Source organism: Geotrypetes seraphini, chromosome 1 (assembly GCF_902459505.1).
Source record: "Geotrypetes seraphini chromosome 1, aGeoSer1.1, whole genome shotgun sequence".
Taxonomy (NCBI): Eukaryota; Metazoa; Chordata; class Amphibia; order Gymnophiona; family Dermophiidae; genus Geotrypetes; species Geotrypetes seraphini.
In genome coordinates, this window is record NC_047084.1 from 458,835,538 (window position 1) to 458,853,557 (window position 18,020).

The 18,020-nt window shown below is 45.0% G+C and overlaps 1 protein-coding gene across 5 annotated transcripts in view; it reads left to right on the forward strand.

The window, feature by feature from the left end:
* The window catches only part of LOC117349270, a 225,114-nt gene that overhangs the window by 107,434 nt on the left and 99,660 nt on the right, over nucleotides 1–18,020 (forward strand). For 3 of the 5 annotated variants that reach the window (XM_033922530.1, XM_033922504.1, XM_033922512.1), the window contains exons 4-10: nucleotides 14,294–14,360; nucleotides 14,828–14,957; nucleotides 16,111–16,200; nucleotides 16,463–16,552; nucleotides 16,813–16,902; nucleotides 17,163–17,252; nucleotides 17,513–17,602. In XM_033922530.1, coding sequence (XP_033778421.1) covers nucleotides 14,294–14,360; nucleotides 14,828–14,957; nucleotides 16,111–16,200; nucleotides 16,463–16,552; nucleotides 16,813–16,902; nucleotides 17,163–17,252; nucleotides 17,513–17,602 — 647 coding nt within the window. The remainder of the gene's footprint in view (nucleotides 1–14,293; nucleotides 14,361–14,827; nucleotides 14,958–16,110; nucleotides 16,201–16,462; nucleotides 16,553–16,812; nucleotides 16,903–17,162; nucleotides 17,253–17,512; nucleotides 17,603–18,020) is intronic. The other 2 variants (XM_033922521.1, XM_033922539.1) reach the window with 2 other exon arrangements.

An 18,020-nucleotide genomic window follows, 5' to 3' on the forward strand; every position in this document is an offset into this window, starting at 1 on the left:
GATTACCTCAGACGCTTGGGTGCTCCGGATCGTCTCCGAGGGCTACTCGCTCAACTTTGTGTCCTCGCCGCCGGACAGTCCCCCAAGTTTAGTCCCATGCAACCGTTCGCAGCTACCGACCCTTATAACCGAAGCCAAAACCCTCTTGAAGCTTCGGGCGGTCGAGCCGGTCCCCAAGGACCAGTGGGGTACGGGGTTTTACTCCCGCTACTTTTTGGTTCCAAAAAAGACCGGGGACCTGCGCCCCATACTGGACCTCAGGAAGCTCAACAAATTCCTGGCCCGGGAGAAGTTTCGAATGCTATCTCTCCCGGTTCTGTACCCCCTCTTGGGGGAAGGGGACTGGATGTGCTCCCTCGACCTGAAGGAAGCATACACCCATGTTCCGGTGCACCCCGCCTGTCGAAGATTCTTACGATTCCAGGTGGGGGACCTCCACCTCCAGTACAGGGTACTGCCCTTCGGCCTGGCCGCGTCCCCACGAGTATTCACGAAGTGCATGGTGGTGGTTGCAGCAGCCCTCAGGTCACGTGGACTCCATGTGTTCCCTTACCTGGACGATTGGCTCATCAAAGCCCCGACCAGGGAGGGGGTTATCTCAGCGACCCGACAGTCTATTGCCTTCCTGCAAACTCTCGGGTTCGAGATAAACTTTCCAAAGTCTCAGTTGAGACCGTCGCAGTCTCTTCAATTCATAGGTGCGGTGCTGGACACGGTGCGCCTCCGCTCCTACCTGCCGACCCAGCGGTTGGAAGCCTTGGTACGGATGAGCCGCCAGGTCTCCCAACTATCGAGGGTCTCGGCCAAGCGCATGATGATGCTGCTGGGCCATATGGCCTCGACGGTACATGTCACGCCGTTTGCGAGGCTACACCTCAGGATCCCTCAGTGGACCCTCGCGTCCCAGTGGCGCCAGGAGTGCGACCCGGCGTCTCGCCTCATTTCGGTAACTCCGCCCTTGCGGAAATCGCTGCGTTGGTGGACAGACTCTTCAAATCTGTCCATGGGACTATTGTTTCGCACTCCGCCTTTTCGCAAGGTCCTGACCACGGACTCCTCGGAGTACGCGTGGGGAGCCCATCTCGACGGTCTTCGCACGCAGGGCCTGTGGTCGTCAGAAGACCGCCAGTGTCATATCAACGTGCTAGAGCTGCGAGCCATCTTCCTAGCACTTCGAGCCTTCGTTCACATATTGCAGGACCAGGTGGTCCTCGTCCGCACGGACAATCAGGTGGCAATGTATTATGTGAACAAGCAGGGAGGAACGGGGTCATGGCCCCTCTGCTCCGAAGCTCTTCGCCTCTGGGAGTGGGCGACCTCCCGGAACATCCTCCTCCGGGCGGTCTACATCCAAGGAGAACGGAATTGCCTGGCGGACAAACTGAGTCGACTTCTGCAACCGCACGAGTGGACTCTACACTCAGCAGTTCTACGCGAGGTCTTCGCTCGCTGGGGAACGCCACAGGTGGATCTGTTTGCCTCTCCGGAGACACACAAACTACCACTATATTGTTCTCGGATGTACTCGCAGGACCGTCTGGAAGCGGATGCCTTCCTACTCGACTGGGAAGGGAGGTTCCTGTATGCATTCCCTCCGTTCCCTCTGATCATGCGAACGTTGGTACACCTAAAATCGTCCACGGCCACGATGATTCTCATAGCACCTCGGTGGCCGCGTCAGCACTGGTTCTCCCTGCTGCTCCAGCTCAGTGCCAGGGAGCCTCTTCCCCTGCCTGTCTCTCCTTCTCTGCTGTCTCAGAGTCAAGGATCCATGTTACATCCCAATCTGCAGTCATTGCACCTGACAGCCTGGTTTCTTGTTCCCTGACTCCTCCGGACCTGTCTCAATCGGTGAAGGAGGTGTTGGAAGCCTCCCGCAAGATCTCGACGAGGCTTTGCTATGCGCAGAAATGGACCAGGTTTTCCACCTGGTGCTCGTCTTTTCACCTGGATCCGGTATCAGTTCCGGTATCCTCGGTTTTAGAATATTTGTTTCATTTGTCGCGCTCCGGCTTGAAAACCACTTCGGTGCGGGTTCATCTCAGTGCGATTTCTGCTTTCCACCAACCTCTGGAGGGACGCCCTCTGTCACTCCATCCCTTGGTGACACGCTTCATGAAAGGGTTACTCAGGGTTTGTCCCCCTCTTAAGCCTCCGTCAGTCGTGTGGAATTTGAATGTGGTTCTGGCTCAACTGATGAAACCCCCGTTTGAGCCACTCAACAAGTCCCTCTTAAAATTTCTGACTTGGAAGGCGGTGTTTCTAATTGCCCTCACCTCCGCCAGGCGGATCGGGGAGTTGCAAGCCTTGGTTGCGGACCCTCCTTTCACTGTCTTTCATCACGACAAGGTGGTTCTCCGCACCCATCCTAAGTTTTTACCTAAAGTTGTTTCTGACTTCCACCTCAATCAGTCCATTGTCCTTCCTGTGTTCTTCCCGAAGCCCCACTCCCATCCTGGCGAGACGGCGCTTCACACGCTTGACTGTAAGAGGGCGTTGGCATTTTATCTTCAACGCACCAGGCCTCATCGGAAGGTTCCTCAATTGTTTTTGTCCTTCGATCCCAATCGATTAGGGCATCCAGTTTCCAAGCGCACTCTGTCTAACTGGTTGGCCGCTTGCATTTCCTTTTGCTACGCTCAGGCTGGCCTTCCTCCCCCGGGTCGAGTCACGGGGCACAAGGTCCGAGCGATGGCAGCTTCGATAGCTTTCCTCCGATCCACTCCGATGGAGGACATATGTAAGGCTGCCACTTGGTCTTCGGTTCATACATTCACCTCTCATTACTGTCTGGACACTTTATCCAGGAGTGACGGCCGGTTTGGCCAGTCAGTTTTGCAAAATCTGTTTTCCTAAATTGCCATCCTCCCACCTGCCCTTTTTTGGTTAGCTTGGAGGTCACCCACATGTGAGAATATCATGCCTGCTTGTCCTGGGATAAAGCACAGTTACTTACCGTAACAGGTGTTATCCAGGGACAGCAGGCATATATTCTCACAACCCGCCCGCCTCCCCGGGGATGGCTTCCTTGCTAGTTATGGAACTGAGGACCACGAGGTGGGATGCGCCCTCTAGTGGGCGAGAAGGCACGCACATGCGTGGTGCAGTGTGCAAACTTGAAACTTTAATCAAGTTTGCTTGAAAAGCTGTCCGCGCCGGGGCTCCGTAGATGACGTCACCCACATGTGAGAATATATGCCTGCTGTCCCTGGATAACACCTGTTACGGTAAGTAACTGTGCTTTATTGCTGTATTTTGAATCAATTGAAGACGTCGGATTTCTTTTTGTGGGAGACCGTTAAAAAGGGAATTACAATAGTCTAGGTGAGAGATGATCAAAGAATGAACCAGGATTGTGATTGATTCGGTCTGTAAGATTGAAGTCAATGAACGAATGATACGGAGTTTATAGAAACAAGTTTTTATTATAGAGCTGATGTGATCGTGGAATGATAAATCTTTATCTATAATTACCCCTAAAAGTTTTATTTTTGTTTCCATTTGGATAGGAACAAATTTAATAGCTATTTTTTCCGGTAAGGATTCAGTATTTTTGGTTGAGAATAATAGTCCACGGGATTTGTTAACATTAAGGGAAAGTTTGTTAGAGTAGAGCCAGTCGTTTATGGAATCCAGTTTATTGTTAATATCTTTTATGTCAGAAGTATTAGAAGTGTCGATTGGATGAAGGAGTTGAATGTCATCTGCATAGGCGAAGATCGTAAATCCAATAGATTGTGCTAAAGTTAGAAGTGGAGATAGAAAGATATTAAATAGTAAAGGTGATAATCTTCCAGCCTGTCTTGTACAGTTCTGTGATGAGTGAAAGCTGGAGCAGCCCAGAAAGTAGTTAAAATTCTCTTTATTTTTTTTTCCTCTCTCTCTTTAACTGTTCTTATTTTTAGCACATCACCTGCACAGCTGCCAGCGTTCTGTTAAGGCAAACGCACTTTCCTTGTATAGGGGAAGGCGTGTCCCCTGATATAATAAGAGTTCTCCTTTTATAGTGAACACATTTCCCCATTGGAGTGAATAATTGCTCAGGCCTGCACATCTCTCCTGGTGTGTGGCTGTGAGTGAGAGAACATTGATGTCAGTTGCCTGTGCCACTCTTCCTGGCAGCAAGGATCTTGGTGTACACATCTGCATTATTCCAGATGCGGGCTAAAGCGCTTCTCGTGATAGTTTTTCTTATCTGCTCTTACACTCTGTGTGTGCATACATCCATTGTATGTGCTTGAAAGTGTCTGTATTTGCGTGTGTGTGAGCAAACAGGGGGCAATTTTACCACATAGGTTCAAGTTCATGGATGCAATTTGCCTATTACGTGTAGAAATGTTTAGAATAATGGTGTCTAAGTGCAAATGTGCTCATACACATGCATGAATGCCAGCATTCTGCCTGAGCGCTGTTCTGTAAATATATGTGTATTTACACGGGCAGAGCTTCCATTTATGCACGTGACTTAAAGTGTATGCATAGGTCTGACAATTAGGCGCCAGCTCTATGGCTGCTGTATCTAAAGTCTAGTATGTATCTCACCTGTTAGGACAGTTTTCTATAAGGGAAAGGGATTGGGACTTGTATACTTTTACAGCCATACTCAAAGTGGTTTACAAGCAGTTACTTCAAAAATTTTCCCTATCTGTCCTGATGGGCTCAAAATCTATCTAATGTGCCTGGGGCAGTAGAGAATTAAGTGACTTGCCTAGGGTCACAGGGAGCAGCGCAGGATTTGAACGCCCAACCTCAGGGTGCTAAGGCTGTAGCTCTAACCACTAAGCCACACTCTCCTCCATGGGGTTAAGTGACTTGCCCAGGGTCACAGGGAGCAGCGCAGGATTTGAACTCCCAACCTCAGGATGCTGAGGCTGTAGCTGTATCCACTATGCCACACTCTCCTCCACGGGGTTAAGTGACTTGCTTAGGGTCACAGGGAGCAGCGCAGGAATTGAACGCCCAACCTCAGGGTGCTGAGGCTGTATCTCTAACCACTACGCCACACTCTCCTCCACGGGGTTAAGTGACTTGCTTAGGGTCACAGGGAGCAGCGCAGGATTTGAACGCCCAACCTCAGGATGCTGAGGCTGTAGCTGTATCCACTATGCCACACTCTCCTCCACGGGGTTAAGTGACTTGCCTAGGGTCACAGGGAGCAGCGCAGGATTTGAACACCCAACCTCAGGATGCTGAGGCTGTAGCTGTATCCACTATGCCACACTCTCCTCCACAGGGTTAAGTGACTTGCCTAGGGTCACAGGGAGCAGCGCAGGATTTGAACACCCAACCTCAGGATGCTGAGGCTGTAGCTGTATCCACTATGCCACACTCTCCTCCACGGGGTTAAGTGACTTGCTTAGGGTCACAGGGAGCAGCGCAGGAATTGAACGCCCAACCTCAGGGTGCTGAGGCTGTATCTCTAACCACTACGCCACACTCTCCTCCACGGGGTTAAGTGACTTGCCTAGGGTCACAGGGAGCAGCGCAGGATTTGAACGCCCAACCTCAGGATGCTGAGGCTGTAGCTGTATCCACTATGCCACACTCTCCTCCACGGGGTTAAGTGACTTGCCTAGGGTCACAGGGTGCAGCGCAGGATTTGAACGCCCAACCTCAGAGTGCTGAGATTGTAGCTCTAACCACTACGCCACACTCTCTTCTTACATGCTTGTGTGGAATAGGCTTCTGCCAGGCACCCTGCATAGAATTGTCCTGCATGTATTGAAGAGCACCTACTTCAGTCTGTGTGTTACACTTGCCTATCATCATGAAGCCGAGCTTTCAGGTGAGTGAGCATGCGTTCCATGTGTTTCTCTACTTCTTTCCTTTAGCCTTGCCTCCACACCTTGAGAAGGCCCTTGTGCAGTCTCTAATATTCACGTCGAGTGACATAAACGCTTTTGTCGGAGGTGCCAAGTTTCCCCATTGTAGAAATGGAGACTATTTTGAACTTCTGTCACATTTGCAGTGTGATTATATGCAGTCCCGAATTTTATCCGCTGGAATCTGTTGCAGGTCCCATAATGTATCAGGATGAGGTTGTCAGAAATTCAGGACTGGCCTACACTCAAGTCTCCCTCCTGGAACTTGGTAGCTTGAGTGCTCTGTTATGTTAGCCCAATGAAAGAAACCACGCTGCCCATAGAAGCGGCATTTCTCCTGCACTAATAAAGTTGATAGGACTCCGTGCATGCACTTGTGTGAGTGCCTATAACTGAGCAGGATCCCAGAAAGTCATCACCTTTTAAATACTTTCTTAAAGGATTTGAGAAAGGAAAGAAATGCTGAAAATAACATGGAAAAAAAAGGGAAAGTAAAGATAGAGTGACACAGGACTCACTCCTCCCCTCCCCTTCTCTTCCCTCTCCCCTCCTGGTTGTAAATTAGCCCCAGCCCTGCCTGAGGAATGCTGGAAGCACTGTCCAAACCCTGAGTCACATTTTGTACTGTAAACACACAGCCTGAGTGCCGGGGTTACGGCTTCTTTTGAGCACTGCTTCCTTATGAGGACATGAATTCTGTTCCAGTGCCATGCCCCGAAAAGAAGCCGCATTTCTTGATGAACTATACCTGATGAGCTGGTAAGGAAGGACTTCTAGACTACCACTCAATTAAGGCTATCTATTCAGTCATTTGACCCCCTTGCAGACTTAAACCTTTGTTCCCCTTGCATTTTCCAGTGGTCACACTAGGGTGAGGGAATGGTTAGAGCAGTGGCCTGTGAACCAGGAAAGCCAGGGTTCAAATCCCACTTATACTGTTTATGACCTGGGGCATGGAAATGCCTACTGTACTTGTACATAACCCACTTTGAACTTAGGTTTGGAAAGATGTAAGCTAAACTCAAATCCAGGCTACGGATCCATCTTCAAAGGTTTATCCCTCATCCAACCTTATTGCCTATCGGCATGGTTCCAGTAGGCCCACATGGAGAGGCCATGACAGATCCAGGAATTGGAGCTAAAGCACAGGGAGATGTGGAGGCAGATTTTAGAAAGGATATACAAATCAGAACTTAGATATCACAAGTTCCACTAGCATCTTAGAACAAGATCTGCCCATGTAGACACTGCTCTACAATACATTGAGGAATATATGTCTATCTGCCAGTTATGAATGGTGGGAGCATCTATTTTGTAACCATAAGCATTTAAAATTATCAACAGGTCAGCATGGACACATAAACACGTATGTGCTAGCACATGTATGTTTTTAATATTGCTGACAAAACATGGCGTTTTTCCCAGTTCTGTTACAGAGCCCGGTATCCCTTGCCAGTTTCACTTTTGGAGAGGATGGCAAGCACTGGGGGATTAAGGAGGGGGCGACCTTCCCTGATCTCTCAAGTGGAGCGCTGCTCCGTACGAGCACCTTTCTAAGACTTAGACCTCCTGAAGTAGCAAGTAGAAATCCTGACATCAATCTGTTTGGATATAAATGCGCATTTCTCTTCTGAAATAGGGAATACACGTTCAGTTTACCCAGACCAAGGCTAGAGCCAGGCAGGGATTTGGAAGGGCTGGAGTAGGGCTTCAATGACAGCTTTAGTAGTTGGAGAACAGGGCTACAGCCAGGCAGACTTCTATGGTCTGTGCCCTGAAAACAACAAGGACAAATCAGGATCAAGTACGCGTATGTAGCATCGCATCATACCTTAGGCCAGGGGGTAGGCAATTCCAGTTCTCGAGAGCCCGAGCCAGGTCAGGTTTTCAGGATCTAACATAAGAACATAAGCAATGCCTCTGCTGGGTCAGACCAGAGGTCCATCGTGCCCAGCAGTCCGCACACACGGTGGCCCAACAGGTCCAGGACCTGTGCAGTAATCCTCTATCTATACCCTTCTATCCCCTTTTCCAGCAGGAAATTGTCCAATCCTTTCTTAAACCCCTGTACTGTACTCTGCCCTATTACGCCCTCTGGAAGCGCATTCCAGGTGTCCACCACTCGTTGGGTAAAGAAGAATTTCCTAGCATTCGTTTTAAATCTGTCCCCTTTCAACTTTTCCAAGTGTCCTCTTGTTCTTTTATTTTCCGAAAGTTTGAAGAATCTGTCCTTCTCTACTCTCTCTATGCCCTTCATGATCTTATAAGTCTCTATCATATCCCCTCTAAGTCTCCTCTTCTCCAGGGAAAAGAGACCCAGTTTCTCCAATCTCTCAGCGTATGAGAGGTTTTCCATCCCTTTTATCAAGCGTGTCGCTCTCCTCTGAACCCTCTTGAGTAACGCCATATCCTTCCTAAGGTACGGAGACCAATATTGGACGCAGTATTCCAGATGCGGGCGCACCATCGCCCGATACAATGGCAGGATAACTTCTTTTGTCCTTGTTGTAATACCCTTCTTGATTATGCCTAGCATTCTATTTGCTTTCTTAGCGGCCGTTGCGCACTGTGCCGTCGGCTTCATTGTCATGTCCACCATTACCCCCAAGTCCCTTTCTTGGTTACTCTCATTCAATAATATCCCTCCCATCGTATAGTTGTACCTCGGGTTTCTGTTTCCAACATGCAATACTTTACATTTCTCAACGTTGAACTTCATCTGCCATCTCGCCGCCCATTCCCCCAATTTGTTCAAGTCCCTTTGCAATTCTTCACATTCCTCTTTAGTCCCAGCTCCACTAAATAGTTTTGTATCGTCCGCAAATTTTATTATCTCACACTTCGTGCCTGTTTCTAGATCATTTATGAATATATTAAATAGCAGCGGCCCGAGCACTAAGCCCTGCGGAACACCACTCGTGACCCTCATCCAGTCCGAGTAGTGGCCTTTCACCCCTACCCTCTGTTTCCTACCTGCCAACCAGTTTCTGATCCATCTATGTACGTCTCCGTCCACTCCATGGTTCTTCAGTTTCCGGAGTAGACATTCGTGAGGCACCTTGTCAAAGGCTTTTTGGAAATCAAGGTATATGATGTCTATGGGGTCTCCTCTGTCCATCCGTTTGTTAATTTCTTCGAAGAAGTGCAATAAGTTCGTTAGGCACGATCTCCCCCCTGCAGAAACCATGTTGGGTTGTTTTCAAAAGTTCGTTTCTTTCCAGATGTTCATCGATGTGTTCTTTAATCAGTGCTTCCGCCAGTTTCCCCGGAACCGAGGTCAAACTCACTGGTCTGTAGTTTCCCGGGTCACCTCTTGATCCCTTTTTAAAGATGGGCGTGACATTAGCTATCTTCCAATCCTCCGGGATCATGCTTGTTTTCAAGGATAGGTTGCAAATTTGCTGCAGTAGTTTCGCTATCTCCTCCTTTAATTCCTTCAGAACCCTGGGATGGATTCCGTCCGGACCCGGGGATTTGTCAGTTTTAAGTTTTTCTATCTGCCTGTGTACATCATCAAGGCTCACTTCCATGGATGTTAATTTTTCTGCTTGATTTCCATTGAAGATTTGTTCAGGTTCCGGTATGTAGGTTGTGTCTTCGTTTGTAAATACAGACGAGAAGAACATGTTGAGTCTTTCTGCGACTTCTTTCTCCTCCTTCACCTCTCCCTTCCTGTCCCCTTCGTCCAGCGGTCCCACCTCCTCCCTAGCTGGCTGTTTCCCTTTAACATATCTGAAGAACGGTTTGAAATTTCGTGCCTCCCTGGCTAGCCTCTCTTCATACTCTCTTTTGGCTTTTCGAACCACACGGTGACATTCTTTTTGATACTTCCTGTGCTCCTTATGGTTCCCTTCAGTTTTGTCCTTTTTCCATTTCCTGAATGAATTTTTCTTATTGCCTATCGCTTCCTTCACTATTTTAGTCATCCATACTGGGTCTTTTGTTCGACCCTTTTTGCACCCCTTTCTGAATCTGGGGATGTGCAGATTTTGTGCCTCGCTCACCGTGTCTTTGAAAAGAGACCAGGCATGTTCTACTGTTTGCCATTTTTTGCAAGTGTTCCTAAGTTTCTTCCTTACCATTTCCCTCATTGCTTCGTAGTTTCCTTTCCTGAAGTTGAAAGATGTCGCTATGGTTCTCTTTCCGTTTGGTATGCCTTCTTCAACCTTGAACTTGATCATATTATGATCACTGTTTCCCAACGGTCCCACTACTTCCACTTCCTTTGCAGGTCCCCTTAGTCCATTTAGGATTAAATCCAGAGTGGCATCTCCTCTCGTTGGTTCTCTAACAAGCTGCTCCATGAAGCAATCTTGTATAGCCTCCAGGAATTCTGTCTCCCTAGCGCATCTTGAGCTTCCAAGACTCCAGTCTATCCCAGGATAGTTGAAGTCTCCCATAACAACTGTGTAACCGCTTTTGCATTCTCGCTTCATCTCGGCATCCATTTCTTTATCGCTATCTCCGGTTTGCCCGGGTGGACGATAGTATAGGCCCATCTTTATTTCATGCCCTTTCCTACCCGGTATCTCCACCATGAATATGTATGAGATGGATTTGCATGCACTGCCTCCTTGAGATGCAAATCTATCTCATGCATATTTATTGTGGAGGTCCTGAAAACCTGACCTGGCTCCGGCTCTCGAGGACCAGAATTGCCTACCCCTGCCTTAGGCTATGAATTTATCTTGTTGGGCAGACTGGTTAGACTATACCGGTCTCTATCTAACCTCTAATTTCTTATTATGTCTTTCCCTCATTTATTGAATTACCTGTAAACCGTGTTGAGTTCTATCTTTATGAAGATGATGCGGTATACAAACTTAAGATTTAGTTTAGTCATTCTCTGTGTTACCACTCCCCCTCGACATATGCGTGCCTTTAATGTGTATACCCCAGCTTTGTAAAATCGAGGTTTAGATGTGTATGCAATATGCCTGTCCAAATGCTGGTTTACGAACATCTGAAACAATAGCATGTCTAAAATAGGCATCAAAGCGACTCCCTCAATGTCAGACACAGAATGAGCGATAGAGCTGAGGCAACTTCGACGCAAATCTTGACTGACATTCCTTCTCATCTTGATTTTTCCTTTTGCAAAACTATTAAATATCTACATATTTTGTCTTTTGTCTCATGTTCATCTTGCTGAGCAGATGCTCCATGCTGACCACTATAAGAATATAGGAATAGCCATACTGGGTCAGGCCATTGGTCCATCTAGCCCATTGTCTTGTTTCCAACAGTGATCAATCCAGGTCACAGGTACCTGGCAGAAACCCAGAGTAGCGACAATCCGTGCTACTGATCCCAGGGCAAGCAATGGCTTCCCTCATGTCTATTTTAATAGCAGATTATGGATTGTTCCTCCAAGAACGTGTCCTTTTTAAATACTCTAACTGCTGTTACCACATCCTCCAACAATGTATTCCAGAGCTTAAATATTCATTTAATAAAAAAATGTTTTCTCCTGTTCATTTTAAAAAGTATTAACATGTATCTTCATGGAATGTCCTTTTAAGAGTAAACAATAGATTCACATTTATCCATTCTGTTCCACTCAGGATTCTGTAGTCCTCTATTATACTCAGAAAAATATTACTCCCACTATTCTCGAGAAGTGCATACAACTCTGTGACTTTTCTCTCTACGGGAAAAGGCCTCAGATATGGAGCCTACGCACATTGATCGGCGTAGTTACCACACTCCTTGCTCCAGTCATCGGCCATAAAAACCCGTTGCCTTTAAATCTTTAATTAACTTAGAGTGTTTAAATTTTATAAAAACTTGTAACCTTATATTACTAAAGAATATATATTTTTTATATTTTTTAATACTTTTTATCACATATTCCTTCATTTTATCTAGTTTCCTATTTTGTCATTTGTTTCATGCACATCTCTGTTTATACTGAAAAGAGTGACTCATTTGTTACTTAGCTTCAACACAGTGTTCGGTCTCATGAATGCCTCTGCACAAATGCCAACGCGGCCGGCGTTTCGTGGAACTGACTGAAACCGCTGCTTCAGGGCCCGATTACTAAAGCTGTCATTAAAGCCCTACTCCAGCCCTTCCAAATCCCTGCCTGGCTCTAGCCTTGGTCTGGGTAATATTTGACTATATACACCACTTGGGTTAGTTTATTTAGGTTCTGTAGTCCTCTGTCATACCCCCCCCTACAGCTATCTTGTTTCCAAGTTGAAGAGCCCCAACCTCTTTAGTCTGTCCTCATATGAAAGGGTTCCATCTCTTTTATCATTTTGGTTGCTTCTTTTCTGAAGGTTCAAGTTTTATTAAAGTTTGTTGTACATGTAATGTCAAATATTTCAATGCGTAGAACATTTCAAAAATAGGGGGCAAAACAAAACAGTTTTTTATACAATTAAATACAAAATATATACATATGAATAAATAACTGGTACAGATGGTGAGGGGGATGAACTACAATCTTTAAAGAAAGAGAAGAACCATTTAGGGGGAAAAAACATATGGTGGGTAACACAAAAGGAAAAAAAAAGAGATATAAAGGCAGAAATAAACATAGAAAGAAAGAAAGATAAATTTGCGACCTACACGTAGGTCTAATTAGGATCTAAGAGATTAATGATTGGTAAGTTATACTATCTATATCTCAAATACATCCTTATACAGGAAACTTTTTAAAGAACACTTGAATTTTTCTAAAGAGGATTCATTCTGTAAATATATTGGTAAATTGTTCCAGAGCTGGGGTGCTAAAACCGAGAAAATAGTAGATCTCCTGATCCCTATTACTTTTTTTTTTTTTTTTGTAAAAATTTTATTATTTTATAAACTGCAGCAGTGCATTACATTTGTTACAGAACAATTATTACAGAATTATTTTCATAGAATACACCAGTTCATACAGTTAATTATTAAAAATATTGTTTTACCCACCCACCCTTCTTATCAAATAATAATAATATAAAATATATAAACTATAGTAGTGAATTGTAATTGTTAATAAACAATTATTACAGAAGTAATTTCATAGAATATATCAGTTCATGTTTATCAGGGATAGTCAGTAAATGTTGTTCTGTTGATCTAAGTTCGCTAAATGGAGAATATGGTATCAAGATATGATCCCAAAATATCAGAGCATTAGATTGTTGAATTTTAAATGTTAACAGTATAATTTTAAAAGTTATTCTATGTGTAATTGGCAACCAGTGTGTTGCTTGTAGAAGTGGTGTAACGTGATCATATTTTTTTGAATTTGTAATAATTTTTATTGCTGTATTTTGTATTATCTGTAATCTTATTTCTTTTTGGGTTATACCATGGTATAAAGTGTTGCAATAGTCAAGCCTAGAAATTATTAATGAATGAATGAGAATATTAAGAGCTTCTGGTTTTAACTAATCTGATCATGGTAAGAAAGTTCCTGATCTAATATCACTCCCTAATTCCACAGTATCTTTTTTGAGATATGGTGTCCAGAATTGAACTCAATATTCACCATGGAGTGATACAGAGGCATTATAATAATCTTTGTCTCATTTACTATCCATCTTCTTAATAATTCCTAGCACTCTATTTGCTTTTTAGTCCGCTGCCGCACACTAAGAAGATTTCAGCATATCGTCCGTAGTGACATCTAGTTCTTTTTCTTGGACTCTGACTTCCCAAGGTGAACTCTAGCATCAAATAACTGAGTTGGATTATTTTTCCCAATACGCATCACTTTGCATTTTGTCCACATTAAATTTCATCATGCCAGATAACCTGTTGGCAGCAGAGTCCCAGTGGTGTGTGAGAAATGCCAAATGACGCGGGGCCAAATTTTCCCCGCCTCCAAAGGATCTCTATTCCCATCCCGTCCCCGTGAGCTCTATCCCTACCCCATTCCTGCAAGCTCTGTCCTAGTCTGCACAAGCCTCAAACACTTTAAAATCGTAAGTGTTTGAGGCTTGTGCGGTTAAGGCAGAGCTTGCAGGAATGGAGCAGGGACAGAACTCATGGGGACGGGAAGGGGATATTAAGATACCACAGGTACAGGAACAAATTTATCCCCCTGTCATTCTCTATGCAGCCTGCATTGGTCTGCTCCAGTTGGACAGTAATGTGCGTGGGCATGTTCATCAGTTTGCCCAAAATAATCCCTGTTGTCAAAAGGAGTTAGACACTCTTTGTATTCCTTTCATAGAAGGCTATTTAGTGAATTAATAATCATTTCTTTCCCCTACACCAGTCTGTCACCAGATATCTTGACCAGGGTGACCTGTGGCCAGAATTTGTTAGACATTAAACTAAACTACAACTTAGTTTTATAGACGAGTCATCAACCAAGAGGAGCTCGACTCAGTTAACAATAATGTAATACATAATACATAAATTTGACTTACACAGTCTACAGAGTCAATGGGATGTCTATCACTGACAGTTATAACCTGAAATTAACTGGAAAGCTTCTTTTTGTATCTTTGTTTCATTCTCTTTTGTAACAGAAGTCAGGCACTTCATGAATCTTCGCCAGGAAAACACTGAGCCGACGCTGCTTTCAGAGCACAAGACGTAAGCAGCTTCCTTTCTTCCTTTTCAGTATTTTTGTTTAATCCTATACAATCCCCTCCCTACACACTTTTTACAAAGTCGTGGTAGCAGCTGCCATGCGGCAAATGCACCAATGCCCATTAAATTCCTTTGGGCATCGGAGCGATTACCGCGGCGTTGTAAAAGGAGCCCAATGTTTGCTAGAATGTAGATCTGTGGATATTTCTCAGCATTCAAGGGTCTGTGGTAAAAACCTGGACAGATAAGTTTATAAATCCTTCTCTTACCAATCATACAAAATCCCTTTTGTCTGTTTACTTGGTAACAGGAAATAAATCACATTTATTTTAGAGTTCATCTTTCTACAGCACTTGAACAAAAATAATTTTGAGATGCCATAGTCAGATCAGCCTCTGAGGAGAATTTTAGGAAATGTTCACTTGCTTGTTTGCTTCAAAAACTAAACTGAATCTTTTTATGAAAAAAAGGTGTCGGCCAGAGAGAAGAGTTTACTGGACTGGAGAGCCCCAGACAGAGGTGCCCTCAGAAGCCCAGGGAGTTCTGGAATCTCTGGTACTCAGGAAGAAGGAAGAAGAGGGACAAAATACAGGCAACAAGGTAAGAGAGAAGAAGTTCTGAGGGATGAATGTGTAAACACCCCTTTTGCTTTCTACCTCATCCCAAGCTGTACTTCACCCTGACTTCCCTTACTGTCCCCTCTGTGTTTAGGTTTATAATGGTTTATCAGAAAATGTAGAGTATGGTGGAGATGCAGTTGAGGCCTGCCTAACCGTTCATAGGTTCCTCACTTTTCCTAATGCATCTCAAGCCTTCGATGTTCCTTATGTGCTTTTTCTTTTTGGGTGGTTTGTCATTACAGGCAGCAGGGGTGCCCACAAAAGCTCAGGGGGTCCCAGAATCAGTGCTGCTCAGGAAGAAGGGGGGCAAAATACAATCAACAAGATAAGAGGGGAGAAGTTCTGAGGAATGACTGTGTAAACACCTTTTCCTTTTTAACTCATTCCAAGCTGTACATCACCCTGACTTCCCTTACTGTCCCTTTCTGTGCTTACTATTATAATGGTTGGTGGAGATGTAGTTAAGGCCTGTATACACCTTCAACTTTCCTTGTGTGCTTTTTCTTTTTGGGTGGAGTATTGTGTTCAATTCTGGTCTCCTTATCTCAAGAAAGATATAGCGGTACTAGAAAATGTTCAAAGAAGAGTGACCAAGATGATAAAGGGGATGGAACTCCTCTCATATGAGGAAAGATTAAAAAGGTTAGGGCTCTTCAGCTTGGAAAAGAGACAGCTGAAGGAAGATATGATCGAAGTCTACAAAATTCTGAGTGGAGTAGAATGTGTACAAATGAATCGATGTTTCACTCCGTCAAAAATTACAAAGACTAGGGGACACTAGATGAAGTTACAGGGAAATACTTTTAAAACCAATAGGAGGAAATTTTTTTCACTCAGGGGAATAATTAAGTTCTGGAACACATTGCCAGAGATTGTGGTAAGAGCGGATAGCGTAGCAGGTTTTAAGAAAGGATTGGACAAATTCCTAGAGGCAAAATCCATAATCTGTTATTGAGAAAGGCATGGGGGAAGCCACTGCTTACCCTGGTTCGGTAGCATGAAATATTGCTACTCTTTGGGTTTTGGCCAGGTACTAGTAACCTGGATTGGCCATCGTGAGAATGGGCTACTGGGCATGATGGACAATTTGTCTGACCCAGTAAGGCTATTCTTATGTTCTTATGTCATTACAGGTAGTAATGGTGCCCACAGAAGTCCAGGGGGTCCCAGAATCAGTAGTGCTCTGGGAAAAGGAAGAAGAGGTGCAAAAAACAGGCAACAAGGTAAGAGGGAAGAAGTTCTGAGGGATGAATGTGTAAATACCCCTTTCGCTTTCTACCTCATCCCAAGCTGTACTTCAGCCTGACTTTCCTTACTGTCCCCTCTGTGCTTAGGATTATAATGGTTTGTCAGAAACTGCTGAGTATGGTGGAGATGCTGTTGAGGCCTGCCTAACTGTTCAGAGGTTCTTCACTTTTCCTAATGCACCTCAAGCCTTCGATGTTCCTTATGTGTTTTTTCTTTTTGGGTGGTTTGTCATTCCAGGCAGCAGAGGTGCCCACAGAAGCACAGGCGGACCCAGAATTAGTGGTGCTCAGGGAGAAGAAAGTAGAGGGGAAAAATACACGCAACAAGGTAAAAGGGGAGAAGTTCTGAGGAATAACTGTGTAAACACCTTTTCATTTTTACCTCATCCCAAGCTGTACTTCAGCCTGACTTTCCTTACTGTCCCCACTGTGCTTAGGATTATAATGGTTTGTCAGAAACTGCTGAGTATGGTGGAGATGCTGTTGAGGCCTGCCTAACTGTTCATAGGTTCTTCACTTTTCCTAATGCACCTCAAGCCTTCGATGTTCCTTATGTGTTTTTTCTTTTTGGGTGGTTTGTCATTACAGGCAGCAGACGTGCCCACAGAAGCCCAGGGGGGACCAGAATCAGTGGTGCTCAGGGAGAAGGAAGGAGAGTTGCAAAATGCAGGCAACAAGGTAAGAGGGAAGAAGTTCTGAGGAATAACTGTGTAAACACCTTTTCATTTTTACCTCATCCCAAGCTGTACTTCAGCCTGACTTTCCTTACTGTCCCCTCTGTGCTTAGGATTATAATGGTTTGTCAGAAACTGCTGAGTATGGTGGAGATGCTGTTGAGGCCTGCCTAACTGTTCATAGGTTCTTCACTTTTCCTAATGCACCTCAAGCCTTCGATGTTCCTTATGTGTTTTTTCTTTTTGGGTGGTTTGTCATTACAGGCAGCAGACGTGCCCACAGAAGCCCAGGGGGGACCAGAATCAGTGGTGCTCAGGGAGAAGGAAGGAGAGTTGCAAAATGCAGGCAACAAGGTAAGAGGGAAGAAGTTCTGAGGAATAACTGTGTAAACATCTTTTCATTTTTACCTCATCCCAAGCTGTACTTCAGCCTGACTTTCCTTACTGTCCCCTCTGTGCTTAGGATTATAATGGTTTGTCAGAAACTGCTGAGTATGGTGGAGATGCTGTTGAGGCCTGCCTAACTGTTCAGAGGTTCTTCACTTTTCCTAATGCACCTCAAGCCTTCGATGTTCCTTATGTGTTTTTTCTTTTTGGGTGGTTTGTCATTCTAGGCAGCAGAGGTGCCCACAGAAGCACAGGCGGACCCAGAATTAGTGGTGCTCAGGGAGAAGAAAGTAGAGGGGCAAAATACACGCAACAAGGTAAGAGGGGAGAAGTTCTGAGGAATAACTGTGTAAACACCTTTTCATTTTTACCTCATTCCAAGCTGTACTCCACCCTGACTTCCCTTACTGCCCCCTCTGTTCTTAGGGTTATAATAGTTTATCAGAAACTGTGATGGAGATGTAGTTAAGGCCGGTCTACACCTTCAACTTTCCTGGTGTGCTTTTTTTTTTGGGGTGGAGTATTACTTTCAAGTCTGGTCTCCTTATCTCAAGAAAGATATAGCGGCATTAGAAAATATTCAAAGAAGAGCGAGAAAGATGATAAATGGGATGAAACTCCTCTCACATGAGGAAAGCCTAAAGAGGTTAGGGCTCTTCAGCTTGGAAAAGAGACAGCTGAAGGAAGATATGATCGAAGTCTACAAAATTCTGAGTGGAGTAGAATGTGTACAAA